This window comes from Apteryx rowi, unplaced genomic scaffold (genome assembly GCF_003343035.1).
Source record: "Apteryx rowi isolate R43461 unplaced genomic scaffold, aptRow1 scaffold_1227, whole genome shotgun sequence".
NCBI classification, from domain to species: domain Eukaryota; kingdom Metazoa; phylum Chordata; class Aves; order Apterygiformes; family Apterygidae; genus Apteryx; species Apteryx rowi.
In genome coordinates, this window is record NW_020447450.1 from 28,088 (window position 1) to 45,721 (window position 17,634).

Sequence of the window (17,634 nt, forward strand, 5' to 3'; positions counted from 1 at the left end):
CAGCTCCCTCGCTCTGCGCAGCCGCCCCCCGGCCTAGCGCGGCCAGACGTCTTCAGGGCCCAGTCCGTTAACGGGGCGCGGGGGGGCCCCGGCGGCTTCCAGCTCTTCTTTGTCCCATCCGACTTCACGGGCCGCGAGTGCAGTTTCCCCCCGTTGTTTGCCTTGGTGATTTGAGCCCTTCGGCTTTTCTTCTGACGGGGTCTGATGCAGCCCCGTGGGCACTTGGTTAATTTAGTGGCAGTTTTAAAAGTTTTGTGTATTTCTGAATTTAGGTCAGAGAAGCAACTGGTATAATGCTTGGAACAGCTGAGTGAAGATAAGAAAGAATATGTTTCTTGGAGAGCATTAGAAATAGATATTTCTAAAAATTGTGCTTAGAGGTGGTGCATTTTGAGGAAAGCCTTTCTGAGGCCTGTTTATGACCCACTTAATAGGTCTCTTGTGGCCCTAGTTGGGAGGCATAGGCCTAAAGACAGTGAARCATGCATGTCCTTCATTAGACTGAAATAGGTTACTGTTTTATAAATGGAATGGCCAAATTATCCCCTCCTATGCCCTGCTGAAGAGTGGGTGCCCTGCTTCCTCATCATGGTAGAAAGAAGGCTGGGATGTACTAGAGCGTAAATGAGCTTCATACCAGTGGTTTGCTGCCATACAGAATGTATAGATATTCATAAAGTAGAGAAACAGAAAGGCAGTTACAGCTGAAGAATCTTAGTGTTAAGCTTGAGACATAGTGGTTATTCCTGGCAAACTTGAAAATCCAGAATTGATACGAAAATTTGCTATGAAGAAAACTTGATTTTTTTTTCATCTGTTTGTTTAAGGGTATTCCCTTTGAAAACATACCAGATTAAAAGATGAACTTGAGGTATTTTATCAGCTTGTGCTTCTAAACAGAAAATGATTTCTAGGTTACATTTTACTGGGGGAAAAAAAAGGAGGGAGATTGCAAATTCCAAAAGACAAAAAGCTTTGCAGGTGAATAAATAAAGATAGCTATGAGAGACTCAGACGTGAAGAACAGAGGTATATCTTCATTGGTCTTATTATAATGAGAGTACTTTGAAATTCTGTGTATTTTATTTGGCTATCTATTAAATTTGGAGTCTGTGTGTTATATGTTATCTATGCCAAAGGCCTGTCTTATTTTTTCATAATAGTATTATTATGATTGAAAATCATTACAGTAACTGAAACTAAGCTAAATTCAACAGTGAAAACAGTATTTTTTTTCTCTGTAGATTTCTGTTCTGATCAACGAATGAGGAGATTAACGTCTCAAAAAATGGCTGATTTAACCAAGATAGAGGAGGAGGAAGTTGAGAAGAGTTTGTCTGAAGAAGCAGAGAGAACATCTCGTACTTTAGAGGAAGATTCAGGTATCAGTTTGGAAGGCAATAGCTCAACTTCAGGTACAGGGCACTCCACTGAAAATGAAAAAGAAATTGCTAGTGATAATCAGGACAACAGAGCGAAAAAGAGGAAATTAGATCCTGAAGATGAAGCTCCTAGGAAAATAGTGAGTATCATTTGTTTTGAGCTATGTTCAAATTCTTGTTTCAAAGCCTTGGCCCAAGAAAAGATTGAAAATATTTGCACTAAGCATGTGTGAACAAGTGTGAACCACCAGATGTCAAAATTAATTCTGTGGATAGCTTCCAAGYAAAATAACAGATGCAGAAGTTATGTTGGACTCAACAAAAGAGAAAAAGGGGTAATAATTAGAATGTTTAAAAAGTCTGATCTCAGGACATGCTGGAGATGGAAATGAAGTCTAATTCTAAAATTATCGTTCTGTCCTCTATGTGGTATCAATCTGGTAGTGTAGCATAGGATTTACTGGTCTTAGTCCAAGTCATGTATCTTGAATTAGTATGTCTTGTGTTTTGAGTTATCCTGTGTGTTAGTGTAGTTGTCTGTGTGTGGAAGATTCTTCCATGAGATATTTTGTCCTTAATCTCCTGAATAAGGTATAATTTAGAAAACTCTAGAAAGTGCATCTTCTGTGGTATAACTTTAGTATGATTTGTTAAGAAGATGAAGGACTGAAGGCTTTACGGGTACCTGATATTTCATTTTGTTTAAAACTATGTGTGAGAACAACTGAAAATACTTCTCCTTCTAACTGGGAGGGTGAAAAGGGAAATAAGGAACAGTTTTATACAAAACATTATTATGTATGCACTTGTAGAAATTGATGTTATAATGTCCAGTCTAACTCTGACCTTTTGGGATGTTTAAGTAATTAATTAATTTGAGAATGTATTTGATCTCAAGATTTGTTGAATTTATGGCTACATAATCTGGTAAAATAAAGGGTGCTTTTTGTTGTGGTTGAAGCATTATTAAATCTTGTATCTTTCTAATAAAGAGCAGTTTTGGGGTCAGGTTTAGAAGATCAAGAGAAACATTTTTTTTGTGTAACTTAAGGGTGTAGAGAGGTGATTACTTTGGATGCAGCTGCCTGTGCACGTTCTGAATGTTACCAAAATTATCTGAACCACTGAAGAATTAATGTAGTATATTAAAGCCAGTCAAACCTTCTTTTCCCTTGAGAAACTGCTATTTTAATGATAAGGTGTCTGGATATTGACTTCTGAAGTGGATTACTGTTGGGGATACTGTTTAATTGTGTGAACTTGTAGTGGCTGGACCTTTGTGGGATGCTTGTGAGTTTTGACTGATGAGAAGCTTTCATTCCTGTTTGTACTGTTATTTCAGATGCTTTAGCCCACCTCGCACAAATTGTGTTGATTGATTGTCTGTTCTGTTACTTTGTAATTTATGTATAATTTACTTTTATTGCATATTATGCATAAAACTGACAATTATTTAAAAGGGGAGAAAATCTTAAGAGGGTAATACCCAGGTACAGAATGCTTCTCTATATCATATGGGGCAGAAATCTCTTGGACTGATTACATTTATGGCTAAAATGGAGACATTTCTACAGCTAGCTGTTGAGTATTGAGTGGAGTACTGTCATCAAGCTATTGCTCACATTGGTAAGGCAGAGAAAGTAAGGTAGTTGGACTCTGGAGTTACAAATGGTCTGTTCAAAGCTTTAGCATTGTGATCCTTCACTTAATGGCTTTGAATACACAAAATCAGCAGACTGGCATTTTGGATAAATTGGCAGTGTGTACGCTTCTGTTAGATGTAAATACTGAATTTCAGATGCAGGATTTTTGAGAAAACTTAAACCTGAAAGAGTTCCTAGAGAAGGTACATCCTCCTCTTGAATCCCTGGCTTTTGGGTGAACAAAACTACTTATCTGAGAGTGATGGGAGTATTGTTAAAGACCTGAAACTTAAATATTTTCTGTGAATGAATGATGCTGGGCATCATCCTTCAGAAATTACTTGAACCAATGGAAAATGAAATTAAATTTTTAAGGGAGTTGTCTCTGCTGTAATTGAACTACTGAGATCAGTACCAGGGCAGATACAGGAGATGTTTGTATGCAAATAAAGCTGGTGATCTTCATGTCATTACTTGTTTACTTTCTTAAATCCTTAAAGTGAACATATTTCTTTTGATTACATGAAAAAATAATAAAAAGAAATCACTTTTTTTGTCTGTTCTCTTCCTCATCTCTACAGCATGAGATAGGCCATGGGCAAGCTGTAGCTGCACATTATAATGAACTTCAAGAAGTTGGATTAGAAAAACGCAGCCAGAGTCGCATATTCTACCTCCGAAACTTTAATAACTGGACAAAGAGTGTCCTCATTGGTAAGATTCCTTAACTGATTGCATTAGACTTTAACAAAATGTACCTAATGTTTGTACAAAAATGTAACTATGTTCTGCTTTCTGATGCTGATTGTGGCACTTACTTTATGTGTGTTAATACAGTAAGATCTTAAAGTGGAATAAAATATCTTTATTTGGTTTTATTTTGCATCTTTGTGATGCTGTCTTATATTGCTGGAGTGCCAAATAAATCCTAAAGTTTCAAAAATCAACTGACCTGAAAACTGGAAAAAGTTCATATTGGAAACTGTTCTTCTTTCTGCCTTTTTTAAAGAAGAAAGGGTCAGCTTGCTTTAAACCATAAAGAATTTGTGTGTGTCAGATTGAGCTGTTCTTTTTATTTAAATCCATCCGAAATAATTTCTTAACATTTTTCCCAAGGCAATTTGTCTTCAGGTCCAGGTTAAGCAGAAAACTTGAACACACATTTTCTATGTTACCCATAGTCAATGGTTTAAAAAGATGAAAAAAATAGAGAATATAGTTCTTGAGGAAGAAGATATAGCAGCTTTTTATAAAAGACAACATCTACCATCCCACAAATCTAATTCCAAAGTGAGGAAACAAAGCCATCAGATATCTCCAAAGAAAGAAGAGAATTATTGGCAGAGCACCATAGACTCATGAAGAGGGAGCTGTGCCAGGAGATGTTGGCACCATTTGTCTTAGCATGCTGCATTTTGCTGTGTGGTATCAGAGCAGATAGAGGCAATATTTAGGTTTATATAAAGCCGTTCACGAAGCCTGTGTTGAAGCCTTTTAGTCGTAATGAATTTAAATAGTGTAGCATTATAGTGCTTGTATCAAAACATATTTCATGTCTCTTACTGTGAAGAAAAGTTGCTAGCATGCTGATATGTTTTGCATAATATGCCAACATCAGTCAGAGCAGAAATATCTAGAGAGAGTGGAGATAGAAGAGAAAATGAAATTAGTATATGTAGGATAAAAAGACAGCAAAGGAATATCTAGTTATTGCAAGGCCTAGGAAAGACTGAGTGGAGAACATTCTGCACATCTGTAATGTGACAGCAAGAAAAGGTTGCACCTGATACGTTGTTTTGCTCATGTTTCTTTTGTGTTTTCTCTTCTGCAGAATGCTTTCTCATACTTTTAGGTAAAATCTGCCTTTATTTTAAGGATAGTGAAAGGGAGCCCTGCTCTTTGCTCACACACAGGTTGCTGTTAAGCAACTGTAAAGTTTTGCCTTTTTCTGCCAGGGAGACAGTTCAGAGCTCAAGTCACACTACCTGCAAAGCACATTAAGTATGGAAAGTATTCATTATCTTTTCTATAGTTTTAGGAATTTGTAGTTGTTGTTTTCATTAGTGAACTGTAGAAAGAGAGATTTAAGTCTGTAATGCCAAGAAGGCTTRTAGGCAAAGTAGATTCTGAGGTATATTAAAATTCTTGAACCCTTTAGGGTTCTCTATACAGGGCCCTTCAGGGATCTCTGTACAATAAAAGTGAATTACAGAGGCCTGCATATGTATTCTCTCTTTTTATTTCCATAGGTGAATTTATAGACCGGGTACGACGGAAGAAGAGTGATATAACTGTTTTGGATCTAGGATGTGGCAAAGGTGGAGACTTACTTAAATGGAAAAAAGGCAGAATTAAAAAACTTGTCTGTACAGGTAAGAAGACACAATAACTTTCTAGGAAAAGTACACGAGTGTTTTATGGAAGAACAAGCACATCTCAGGTCTTTTATTCCTTCCTTTGTTAATAAGTCCAAAAATGCGGTGACATACCTCTTGTTGCAAAGTGGGTTTTTTTTGTCTTTTAACCTGAAAACCTCAACTTTATTGCCAACATAAATATAAGAACAACCGTTGTTTTTTTTTTCTGTGTAATCAGCATTCATTTCAACTCAACTCAAAGTTCGTATAAGTAAAGAAACACAATTGCCAGCAATTGTCTTTTTGTATTTCGCCATATCTTTTCTCCAATGTCTAAACTTTTGCAATGTTTTTACCATTCTGAAAATAAACATGGAAGAGTTGCATTAAAAAGAAAAAAAGCTGTGTTATGGAAGAAAAAACAGTGGTCTTGGATACTATCATCAACTAAAAATTTTCAGAATCAGAAAGGGGAAGAGCTGAAAGCTAATGAAATAATCTTTCGCTCTTAAATGAATTGCATGGATGTTGGGAAGGAGACACCATCTTCCCCTCCCTAGACAAAAAAGCACTGTAAGGGTAGTCTGGGGAAGCAACAGTTATTAAGTAAATTAATTGCTCACTGTTAGTTTTAAAATTATCTGAACTGTCAATATTCAGTGAAATGAACGCATGAGATAGGAACAGTCTTACAAGAAAAAAAAAATCCATGAATATATCAGCATATATCACAAATCATTGCATTTCAACATTTTTTATATTTGTAAGACTATGAAGAGCTTTCAGTACCATTTTGAGAAACTGGGAACTGAACTGTTCTAGCTAATTCATATTAGACAATTAATGCTAACTGCACTTAATCACCTAGTATCTATCACTTCAGATTTTGGAGGCTTTCTTTGCACCTTTAAGGATGGGAGCATTTTAAAATCTTCAGGTTATGACTTTTGTCTGAAATAAAGACAGAAAACTACATAAAGAGTTACAGTCCCAAACAAATTAAATTCTTTTCCTGCAAGTTGTAAATAAAACTTCCTATCTGAGTGTAACTGAAGACAACTTTTATCCATGCCCTAGCATGTCTGCTCTGCTCAATAATCTTTCCAGTTTTCTTGTTTGAGGAGAAATTTGCATATTTATTTATTTATTTATTTTTAATAGATATTGCTGACATTTCTGTGCAGCAGTGCAAGCAGCGGTATGAGGACATGAAAGCACGATGTCGCTATAACGAACATATTTTTGATGCAGAATTTATACAAGCGGATAGTACCAAGGTACAGTTGCCATGCTTTATAATACTTTGGAGATTTGACATTCTTATTTTAAGCAAGTATAGGAAGTGATGGTAGTGCTGTGATGTTTTGGGTATGTTATATAGTTTTAAGATCAGATTGTTGCGCTAACAGGAGAATCAACCATATTTTACAGTTCCATAAAGCATAGTTATATGTGTTTGGCTATTGTTTTCCAGTGTAACAGTTTTGCAGCTTGAATGTCTACTTTGGTTAACAAGTCTAGTGCTTTCAATTCTTTTCACCWGACAAGGGGAAAGGAAGGAATACTTTTTTCTGGAATACACCATGAGATGTTGGCAATTGGTCAATGTATTTTTTATGCTGGAGTGAAAAAAGGACATCTTGTGATTTGACTTGTACATTTTGCTTATCTCAGTAATTTTTCTAGTAGCATTTTAACTCCTGTAGTACATATCTTTAACACTTGTGTGGTAGAGCAGATTTCTTAGACTGTATGAACCAGTTGTGGAATGCATTGCTGAGGCTTAGGAGACTGTCTTCTACCCAGCACTGCCTTTGCTTCCTGGAGATGAAGTCTGAGCGTGCCCTTCTGTCACAGGCTGAGCGGCAGAGCCTGGCTGGTTCCAGTGTGTTGATGGAAAGGCTGAACCTGTTCTTCCCAGCCCTACAGAAGGGGTCTGTGGCTTGAATTCTTGGTTGCCTCCCCTTATGAGGAATCCAGTCAGTTGCAGGCTTCCCATATGATCTCTCCCTTGACTTGAAATTGCAGTCAGGGAAAGGGGAGAAAGCCTTGGACAGGAAGAAAAGGGATATTTTCACATTGCTCTCACAGCTCAGTCTTGTATACAAGTGTATTGTCTGTTGTGCACTCTGTTCTGTCTGTACACACACAGGTTCATCTCCCTGACCCTCCCTCCCCCTCCCCCCCGGGTTGTACATTTTATGGGTATTTTCTGAGCAAGAGAAATGTCACTTCTGATTACAAAGACTTGATAGACAGAAATTTCATTTTATTATGATATTTGTTTCCAGCTAAATTGTGGCTGGTTATAAACCCTGAACAGCAGAATATCTTTGGAGACTATTAGGTAGCCATTAGTTTTATTTTTGACCTCTCAGGTGTAGAGATGCAGTTACTTGACCACTTTAAAATAATGTTGAGGAAATGATAACTTTGAAATGTATATGTGTATTCTTGTTGTTCCTGAATGTTGTGCATGGTTTTCTTGTAGCTCTGGGCTTCTTAGTCTCATCTCTGATTGTATCGTTTTTGAAGGTGTGAAGGTGTGGGGGCTGAAAGGAAAAACTTCAAAGAATKAAGTGAATCGTGCTCGTTTCTTTAGCTTCTGGCACTTTTTTTTTAATCCATTTCAGGATCTCCTGTCTTCCAAATACAATGTTCCACATATGTGCTTTGACATTTGCAGCTGTCAATTTGTTTACCATTATTCATTTGAGACATATGAGCAGGCTGACATGATGCTTAAAAATGCTTGTGGGAACCTCTCTCCTGGGGGGTATTTTATTGGCACGACTCCAAATAGCTTTGAGCTTGTGTAAGTACTTTCATTTTCTATTAGTCTTTCAAAAGTGTGTGAAGCATTATTAAGTGATAGTCGTTCTTACAGTGCTCTGATATGTTTGTGCAAAAAMCCCCCAAGTTTTTCTGCAATGGTTTTGGCTTCTAGTCAGGAAATCTCACTCATGAACTTGGATCAAATAGATGAAGCTGTACTAACCCTTGTCTTGTGCACCCAGGGCTCTTTTCGGTTGAGTCTAGATCCTGTGTAGACCTGCACTGACTTTAAATAGTGACAAAACAGCCACAAACTGGAGAATACCTGTTAGGGTTTTGCTATGGTAGTTCCAAGAAAGCCTCTTCCCTATAAACTGCCTGAGCTGCAGGTTAATTTCTGGGTCCGTTTAATCCTTGGTACATTGTGTAGGAATGATGAACTGTTAAAACCTAGTATGCCTCCTTGCTTAATTTCATTGTTTTGACGTCTTATTTAATAAGGGGGCTGGGAGAGTACAGAGATCACTGAACTCCATCCTGTGTAGCACTATGAAAAATACTTTCAGGTCTCTTATGGATTATTTCTCTGTCTGTAAAATTTAAAATCTGGTCAGTCAGTTACTATTTGTTTATATCTCGTTTTATAGAAAACGACTTGAAGCTTCAGAAACAAACTCATTTGGGAATGATGTTTACAGTGTAAAATTTGAAAAGAAGGGAGAATATCCCTTGTTTGGCTGCAAGTATGACTTCCACTTAGAAGAAGTGGTTGATGTTCCTGAGTTCTTGGTTTATTTTCCGTTACTGGAACAGTAAGTTAAGTTTTTAATCCATTGTATAATGCGAACAGTGAAATGTGAATAAGCAGTTGTTTAGCTTGTGTATTATTGCACAATACTGTCAGAAAATAAAAACATTTTGACCTTCTTAATATATTTTTCTCTCCTTCCTCATTTTTGTTGTTGTTGCTCTAATTTGAGAAGTTCCTCACATTTCTATCCAACAGTTCACGTAATCTGGCTTCTGACCATTTTACTCAATTGAAGGTGTTCTGGTCAGAAGCTGTGAAGACTTACACTAGATTTCACATAGGAATTTCAGTACTTGTTGGGCTTGATACGCAGCCAGCCTTTAATGCAGTTATCTTTCTCTTCCTTTAATCTTAACTTTTTTGGTTTCATTCTACCTCTCTTTAGTCCTTTAGAAAGTCCTCTTGTGTATCCTCTTCATTATGGTGTCTCTTTCTTGTCTTCCCCAAGTTTTTTTTTTCGGATGTTTAGGAAGGATTTTTCCTACAACTTTTATTTTCCTTCCTCTGCATTTACTTCAGCTGTGAACATACTTTTTTTTCTATTACCTCTGCATGAACTCAGATTTGGCTTTCCCAGCCTGCCTCCTTCTGAGGTATAGTCAGATGTTTCCATGTTGTGTGTGTGGTTTTTTTTTTTTTTTTTTCTTTCCTCCCACCGTTCAAGCTCAGGATGGATGTAACACCAACACTGAGCTTTCTCTTCAAAGCTGTATCTTTTCACCCACTTTATTTCTAGATCACTATGAAGAATATCAGCATCTGTCACTGAGGCCTGTAACTTCAGTGTTGTTTGACCACAGTGCCTTTACATGTAATTTAAATGTAAATCTAGTAGAAGGTGGGAGTCTCAACATTTCTGTAGTAGCTAATGTGGCAGGATGGTGATACTGCAGGGGCAATAACTTTGTTTATGTGGAAACTCAGATGGAATTTATGAGCTTGTGTGCGTTGGGAGAAGAGATGTTTTTCTATTGAAATGTTTGTATTGAGTTCTTTGAAGATTTTTGTTGACATAAATCTAAAAAGTACAATTTGCAGTAGTAGTGCAGGCTCTTTTCATCTAAGTTCCTTTACTAAACAAATTATAGAGAGATTGTAATCCTAGTGAATACCATAAGATGTCACTGTGGCTTAAAACTGGTCCTTTGTAAATAAAAACGTAGTAATTTTGTGGATTCCCTAACTAAGCATATTATTTTGTCAGAATGGCGAAGAAGCATGGTATGAAATTGGTCTACAAAATGACATTTCGGGAATTCTATGAAGAAAAGATCAAGAATGAGGAGCATAAAATGCTGTTAAGGAGAATGCAGGCCTTGGAGGTAAATACAGGGTTAATTTGTTTCATTTACGTAGTGGTTTACATCTTGCTGATTATTTGTGCAACAATTGAAATTCTTGTTGTGAACATTCTGCAATTAATTAAAGACTACCAATAGAAGAACTAAGCTCCTATGGCTGAAAGCACAGTTCAATTTTGTAGGTAAAATTTCAGTTTTGAGGGAAATTTTCATTTTTATTAAATAGTAGGCAGAGGAGCACATTTTTTGCTTTTATTAGGCCAGGCATGTTTGCTTCTATTTTTTTGTATGGAAACCCAAGAATCATGTCTGATGTTACATAGCGATAACTGTAATACATTTCTCTCTCATCAGAGGGAGACTGAAAAGTGGATCTTTGTGCAAGAAATATTGATTGGAAAGACAGAAACTAATTTAGTAGGAATAAAAGGATAGGCTGTATTCATATAAGAAAATGGCACTTAATTGCAACTGAATTTATGTTTTTGCCCAGTGCCTCAAGCTGTTATACTGGATGGCTTTAGCAGGTTTAGGGAAGCTTTCCAACAACATTTCTGAGACTTGTTTTCTTACTTGCACTTCTCTCTGCTTCCCTCCTCCCTCAAACAGTAGGTGTTTTTGGCATAAAACTATCCAGTTGAATATCTGTTGGCATATTAAACATTTGTCATGTGGGCTGCAGGTGGACTTGACTGTCCTCTTTGACTCTGAAAGGAACAGTGCTCTATATGGGCTCATATTGCCAGTAGCACAGTGACACAGCCTCTTACCTATCAGCTTGTTAGAAAAGTGAGAATTGTCTTAAATTAGCGGCCACTTACTATTGAGGACTGCATTGGTAAGTACAGACTATTTTGTGCTTGTATATAGTCTTGAAAAGAATTGGATACTTCTGTTTATAGCTCCAGTGTCTCATTTAGCCATTTTAAGCATTCTGCTTGAAATCTCAGTTGTCTAAAGCTCAGTTCTCTGTACTTCTGCTTAAGAAATGTCATTTTGTTCAGTTGCTGTTCTGGAAGAGTTACATGAGGATAATATTCGTGATGAGCTCTACAAGGAGAAGAATTTTTCTGGCTTATTCCATCTATCATGTTTCAGAGGCATAATTAGAACTTAATTGATAAGTCCTAAGTGTCACTTTTTATGGGAAGTAGGTAATATCACACCCAATCATACGGGCTTTTTAAAGGAGGCATCTAAATTTAACAACCTCCTTATAAGTTCTGACCTCCATTTTGGGCCATGTCGTGATAAACCTTTGATTGATCTGGTCAGTGTATCTTACTACCTAATCAGTATTTTTTCTTTCTTTATTTTTTTTCCTTATGTTCTTCAGCCATATTCTACTTTTGGTGATTCCAAGCTTGTTTCTGATAAACCTGATGATTATGAGCATGCAAAAGAGTTTATCAAAGATGGCAAGGCAAAGTTACCATTGGTAAGTTCCTTCTTACTTCACTCGAATGAAGTGTGTTTAAAACTTAGGTCCTAATCTTGCAAACTTTTGGTATCTTCTTGTTTCAACTGCAAAACGAAATTGGTGTGATTGTCTCTGTGCATGTGAAAAATTACACAAGTGCAAGGCCAAAGAGTTTGTCTAATCTGTACCCCTTTCTCAAAGAATCACATTCACTAAGTTGTTAGCTATTAGAGACTTGTAACAATGCAAAAGGATGTTTTGCCATCTTCCTTGGCAGCTGCTCTAACACTCCTTATTTTGAAATACTTTCTTTGGTTTCTGAATCTTCACACTACATATTTAACCCTTTTTTTTTTTTCTTCTTTTAATCCTCTGACATAGAGGTCAGTTGAAAATTTTCTTCATAATGTTGTATGTATTTGAAATCTGGAAATGTTTTTGTGCATTTCTCCTATTTAGCCAACTATTTCTCTTTTTGAATGCCTACACTTGGTTTATGACTATAGAAATAAAAGAAATATGATGCCATGAACTATTTTTAATGGAGGTCATACTAGATTTTAAATCATTTGTCTAATGTAATAAGACCTTTTTTTCTTTTTCTAATTCTAGTCCTGTCTTCAAGAGGACTTACTACCTTTCTGAGCTTGTTGTCTTTCTCAGATTTTTATAAAGCGTTTTTCTTTCTTCCGTAGTCCTTAGGAATACATGACAATCTTGGAGTCCATTGGATCCATTTTTAACAGTTGGACCCTATTTTTAACATCCTCACAGTTAGACATTGAACAAGCCTCTCTTTGCTTATGACTTTTCAGCCAGCTCTGTGTCCTCCTTATGTGGTCTAGTTGGGAAGACTGTGTCAGTTTCTGAGAGTTTCATAAGACTAGGGTAGAAGTGTTGAAGGTAAGGTAATGTGTGCATTGCTTCCTTTTATGTCATGGTCAACAAAAGTAAGTTTGGATTGCTGTGATTATTCTTGATTAGCTCCATTTGACTTTTTCTTACAGTGTAGATGTTTTGGTGCTTATAAATTCTTTTATTTATTTAGATTTTTAAAATTAGGGTTTTTTATTTATATTGGATCTTGGACTATAATCAGCTTTTTTAAAAATAAGTGTTGTGCTTGCCCTTCTGCCTTCCTGAGACTGAAACAAAAAATAGGAATTAAATGTTTCAGTCTTTTTTTGTACTGTTTTTTTGTTTACAGTCCAAGTTAGGAAATAAGGCCAGTTGTTTACAGAATTTTTTATGGGCTTTTGTATGCTTTGCAAGAAAGAACCCAAACTGGAGCCTTATAGTTTTAGTAAAGTCATAAGCGGTTACTCCAAGATAGCATCCTACTTCATTGTGATGGATATAGCATGAGGCAAGTCAGCTTGAAATTTTTCACTTGGAGTGTGGTTTTTTTTGTTTTTTTTGTTTTTTAACCATTGATTATTTACTGTTCATGTTCGGAATTCCTGAAGATACATGCCTTTTACTATGTGTGTATATAAAAATCCTACACAAAGAGAGAGAAGAGATCCACTCTCAGTATTTGAAATCTAGTAGTTCTAAAAAGCAAATTGCAGCTTTTAAGAAATATGCTTAAGAACATGAGAATGAATGAGTTGGATGAAAGACTTCTTTTGCCTGATTTTTGTTCTTCAACAGTTGGCGAGTAGGTGTTGCCTAGGAAGAAGTGTAAGACAGTGGTGTGTTGCCTAGGAAGAAGTGTAAGACAGTGGTGTGTCCCCTGGCAGAATAGAAATCTGCTTGAACAAGCCTTTTTTTGCTAACTTTTAAAAAGATAAATTATTTGATCAGGATTGGCCAGTGGGTAGTTTATGGGCTAAATCATGCCCCCAGCAAGGACACAGGGGAATGGGATGAAGTGGCCAGAGCAGAAAATCAGCTTGTTGTTTGTCACCTCATGCTTCTTAATTGGTAGGGTAAATGGCAGTAGCTTTTTATCTTGAGTGCTTCCCTTGCTGCCCTGCTTGTGTCTGAAAGGCTGGGCTAGGAGTAGGTTTCTTAGGGCTGTAAGGCAGACTGTTGTTCACAATGTCTGAGCTGGGGTGGGAAGTGGCCTCCTACAATGAGAGCTTTTGTGGGCTGCAGGGAGATGTTAGGTCAAGGCAGACAGCGCTCCTGGGTAGGGTGGGTAGCCCTGTGGCATATGGTCTCTTCCTGACCTCTGCACGAGTGTTGGGAAAGGGGGGCTGGAGAGTGGCTTGAGTCAGCAGGAGTCACACTGACATGCTGTAATGGACCCAAAGTGCCTCTGAGTTGCAGTCCCACAAGCCTGTTGGCTCATTTTGCTATACCTATGTAATTCAGGTATTTTCCATGATCTGGGGTATCCCAATCCCCTACCATCCTAGATGTCAGAGTCGCAAGCATATGTGGTCTACAATAATGCTAATCTAGTCCCTAAATAGACAGCTAGTGTGAGTGGTTAGAAATTGGTCTGTAAAAGATTGATTATCCCTGAGTTAAATCTGTGTTTTATTTTTCCCTTGTACTCTTGTTTATACTGCCTGTTGTGTCCTCTTCTAGGGAACCTTGAGTAAATCTGAATGGGAAGCAACAAGTAAGTATTGTTTTGAAAACTCAGTGTTGACTGAATGGCTGGGATGAAAACTATGTAAAATACATAGGCTGCAAATTCTAAATAAAATGAGATATTTTGTGTATGTTATTCAAATGCCCAAGTATGGATTATTTAGTGTGCATGTTTCAAGAAATAGGGGGAAATGCATAAAAGAGATTGAAACTTTGCTATACTTAAGTAGCTTCTAGCATGCAAACTTTTTGAGTATAAATGTAGTTTGGGGAAGCATTACTTAGAATGTAGGAGAAGGGAATGCCAAACTTAAAGGATTATTTGGCCAGAATTAAAGGGTTTAATATAATACTTCTACGCTTTTGTTTGGTAAACTTGGGTATTATACCAACTAGAAACTATATCAACTAGAAAGCAAACTTCACTTGGAACGTGTGTTCTTCAAAAAAATATCAATCTGTATTGGGGAGACAGGGACTGAAGCTTTGCTCGTTGCCTGTAGTGATTAATACACTTTAGGAAGAAGCAATTAAAGCATAGCTAGTGAAAAGGTATTTAGTGGTTTGTTTATTTATTTATTTATTATTAAAAGTCAGTGCCTCAGACACTGAAAAGGATTTGATATTGTTAAATACGTTTTTGAATGCTGTGCGCAGATGTGTTACTTTTGACATTGGGTTTTTCTACTGTAAATTTAATAAAACACAGATATAAGGGGCTGAGAAGACTAAGGGTAAAAATTTTCTCGCAGAGAGATGGTTACTAACTTCTGTGTAACTGTAGCCAACCAGGATTTGCATTTTTACAGATAGTTATACCAGTTGTGCTAACAATTTAAAACAAGGAGACAAAAGTGCTGTTTGATTCGTGAATGAAAACATTTGGTTAATTTTTTTCCTGGTATAGAAAATTATTAGCTAATTTTTAAAAAGGTGTGAATCATAAAGGTAGACATTAATTCCAGCAATATAAAAGTGTTACCTAAATCATGAATTTAGTTGAAAGGGGCTTTTTATACCTTTAAAAGATAAATGATTACTGTATTTCCAAAGTGGTCTCTTTCTGGAGAGATCTGGCATACGGTGCTTCTTATGTTTAGGGCGTAGACTCAGCTTGCCCATTAAGTGGAACCTCACTTTGCTTCACTGTTGAAGAATGTATATCAGGCTTGTCTAGATGGATTTTCCATGTAGCTATGGCACCTTATCCATTAAAACAAAAATTGGTTCAACTGGAAACCTGTCAAACTGGCCTCATGGTCTCTTAACAAACTAGTTAATTTAGCTGTCTGGTATGAAACATAAGAGCCTCTGACATGGCTGGCACTGTTTATATGCCAAGTAAGCATCTCCCAAAGGTGCTGGAATAGACTGAATATCAATTTCTAGAATGATGTATGTTTTGGACTTGAAAAAATGCCATCTAGTGTTTATAAATATTTCTTCTTTGTCCCTGATGCTTTAAAAGAGTAAAATTTCTTACCATGAGTTTGTTCACTTTTTAATTAAAAATGAAGTTGATCATTCCAAACCTAATTATCCTTTAATGCGTGTATAAAGGAGTCTTCAACTTAAAATTGTATATGACCTTTTATGCACCAGTGAATGTTAATTATGTGTGGAATGGCATAGTTATGGTTGCATGCTAATTTGTGAATTGCATTCACATTTCAGTAGTGTCATTAACTAAAGTTAGTGTTACATTAACAATATTAACAGTATTTAAAATATTTTGCTTTTATGCATGGCTAGCTCCATCTTGAAAATATGCCTACAAACTGAATTACAAATATGTTTGAATTGAGTCACTGTTAGAATTCTCTTTTGTGAGTTTGCTAGAATTGCTGATTAGAAAAGCATAGCAATTTTTATTGTTTCAGTAATCTGTTAATAGATTGTTTGGGTGAAATATCAACCTGTTTTCATTTTGAAAACTCACATGAGTGGCAGAGGAAACTGTAATTTTAAAAACTTCATTTTCTTTCTCAGGTATTTACTTGGTGTTTGCCTTTGAGAAACAACTGTGAAACTTCATATACTGGATGCAGCAAGAAGAGATCATACCCATGTGCAAGTTGGAATGGTCTAAAATCCATTGTGGCAACTATTTTTTTATTTTTATTTTTTAATTATCAGAAGTGTGCAGGGCACTACCAAAAAATGAGAGCAAGCTCATGATTCTGAGTTACATTTGCCTGTCTGTGACAGATGGACTTGTGTGTGTATATATAAGAAAGATTCAGAACCAGTCTTTTTAAACATTTGTAAGTAGTCTGCATGCCCTCAGAACTCGTGTTTGAACTTGACACAGCTTTATGTTCCAAACAAACGTATTGTTAGTACAAATATGTTTGTGATTACAAGCCTGATCCTGCACTTCCTGAAGTTAATGGAAAATGACTGTTGATTTTGGTGATGCAGAATGAGGGCCTAAATATTGTGCTGCAAAGCTCAATTGATTCATAATGAGATATATTCAGACATATAGGGTATGTCTACATTGCATGCAGGGCTAAGTGGCAAATAATACCTGAGTCAATTTGAGTACCTCTGTGCTGTGCTCTGACCTGCAGTGTAAATCTACCTTAGTGGTATTCAAGGTGTAGTTTACATGGTAAAGTTCCATGCTGTTTTTGKTTTTTGTGCTTGCTGATATGTAGTGTCACTTTGTGGTGCTTTCAAGATTAAATTGGTTCGTTCTGTACAAAACTGCTTTGAAAAAACTGATTTTCTAAAGGTTTAWATCTCCAAGTCATTCTTCTAAGTATGACTGTGCAGTAATCAATAACAACTGCTGAACCTAGATTACTGAACATTTTCTATTACATTAAAGACTCTCGTGACTCTCTTTGTAGTTTTAATGTTTCCATTGTTCGTAGTTTACCACTGAAACTTCCTAGATGGATCTTTTTCCAATATAGGCATGTTTCCCACTTGTTTCACAAAGTTTCAAATGGTCTTCTCAGCAAGATGAGCTGTTGGTGGTGGTGGGATCCTCAATCCAGTCCTTAAGGCATTAGGAATGCACTCAAGTAATGGATCATGAACTAAAAGAGGAACCTGTATAACATTCGAGGATATTGGTAATTCACTCTGGGAGGGAGGGTCGTGCATGTGCGTGCATGCACACAACCCTGGACATATGGATAACGATCCCCAAATTACAGCCAAAAAAATTTGTTCTGGAACATAATCTAGACGTATCAGTAAGTAAAATTGCAACTAACTACAACCCTACTGCTCAAGTCTCTTAGAGCTGGAGCAGGGATTTCCGGTGTGATGTTTGTTCTGCTTTCAACATCCCTGTAGCAGCCCAGTAGTGGGTGGGCATGGGTGCTTTCTTCAATTCTCCCCTCCACCCAACTTGCTAATAGTAGCTTTTTGCTGCTGTTGCCTAGTGT

At 36.7% G+C, this 17,634-nt stretch overlaps 1 protein-coding gene across 4 annotated transcripts in view; it reads left to right on the forward strand.

Annotated features, from left to right (window-relative positions):
* The window catches only part of RNMT (RNA guanine-7 methyltransferase), a 17,621-nt gene extending 540 nt beyond the window's left edge, over positions 1-17,081 (forward strand). For 2 of the 4 annotated variants that reach the window (XM_026092212.1, XM_026092206.1), the window contains exons 2-11: positions 1,245-1,522; positions 3,607-3,739; positions 5,275-5,397; positions 6,544-6,659; positions 8,016-8,197; positions 8,805-8,969; positions 10,173-10,290; positions 11,606-11,707; positions 14,228-14,261; positions 16,223-17,081. In XM_026092212.1, coding sequence (XP_025947997.1) covers positions 1,245-1,522; positions 3,607-3,739; positions 5,275-5,397; positions 6,544-6,659; positions 8,016-8,197; positions 8,805-8,969; positions 10,173-10,290; positions 11,606-11,707; positions 14,228-14,261; positions 16,223-16,260 — 1,289 coding nt within the window. In that variant the 3' untranslated portion in view covers positions 16,261-17,081. Of the gene's footprint in view, positions 1-8; positions 166-952; positions 1,030-1,244; positions 1,523-3,606; positions 3,740-5,274; positions 5,398-6,543; positions 6,660-8,015; positions 8,198-8,804; positions 8,970-10,172; positions 10,291-11,605; positions 11,708-14,227; positions 14,262-16,222 lie in introns of those variants that run through there. The other 2 variants (XM_026092228.1, XM_026092219.1) reach the window with 2 other exon arrangements.
* Positions 17,082-17,634: the final 553 nt, after the last annotated feature.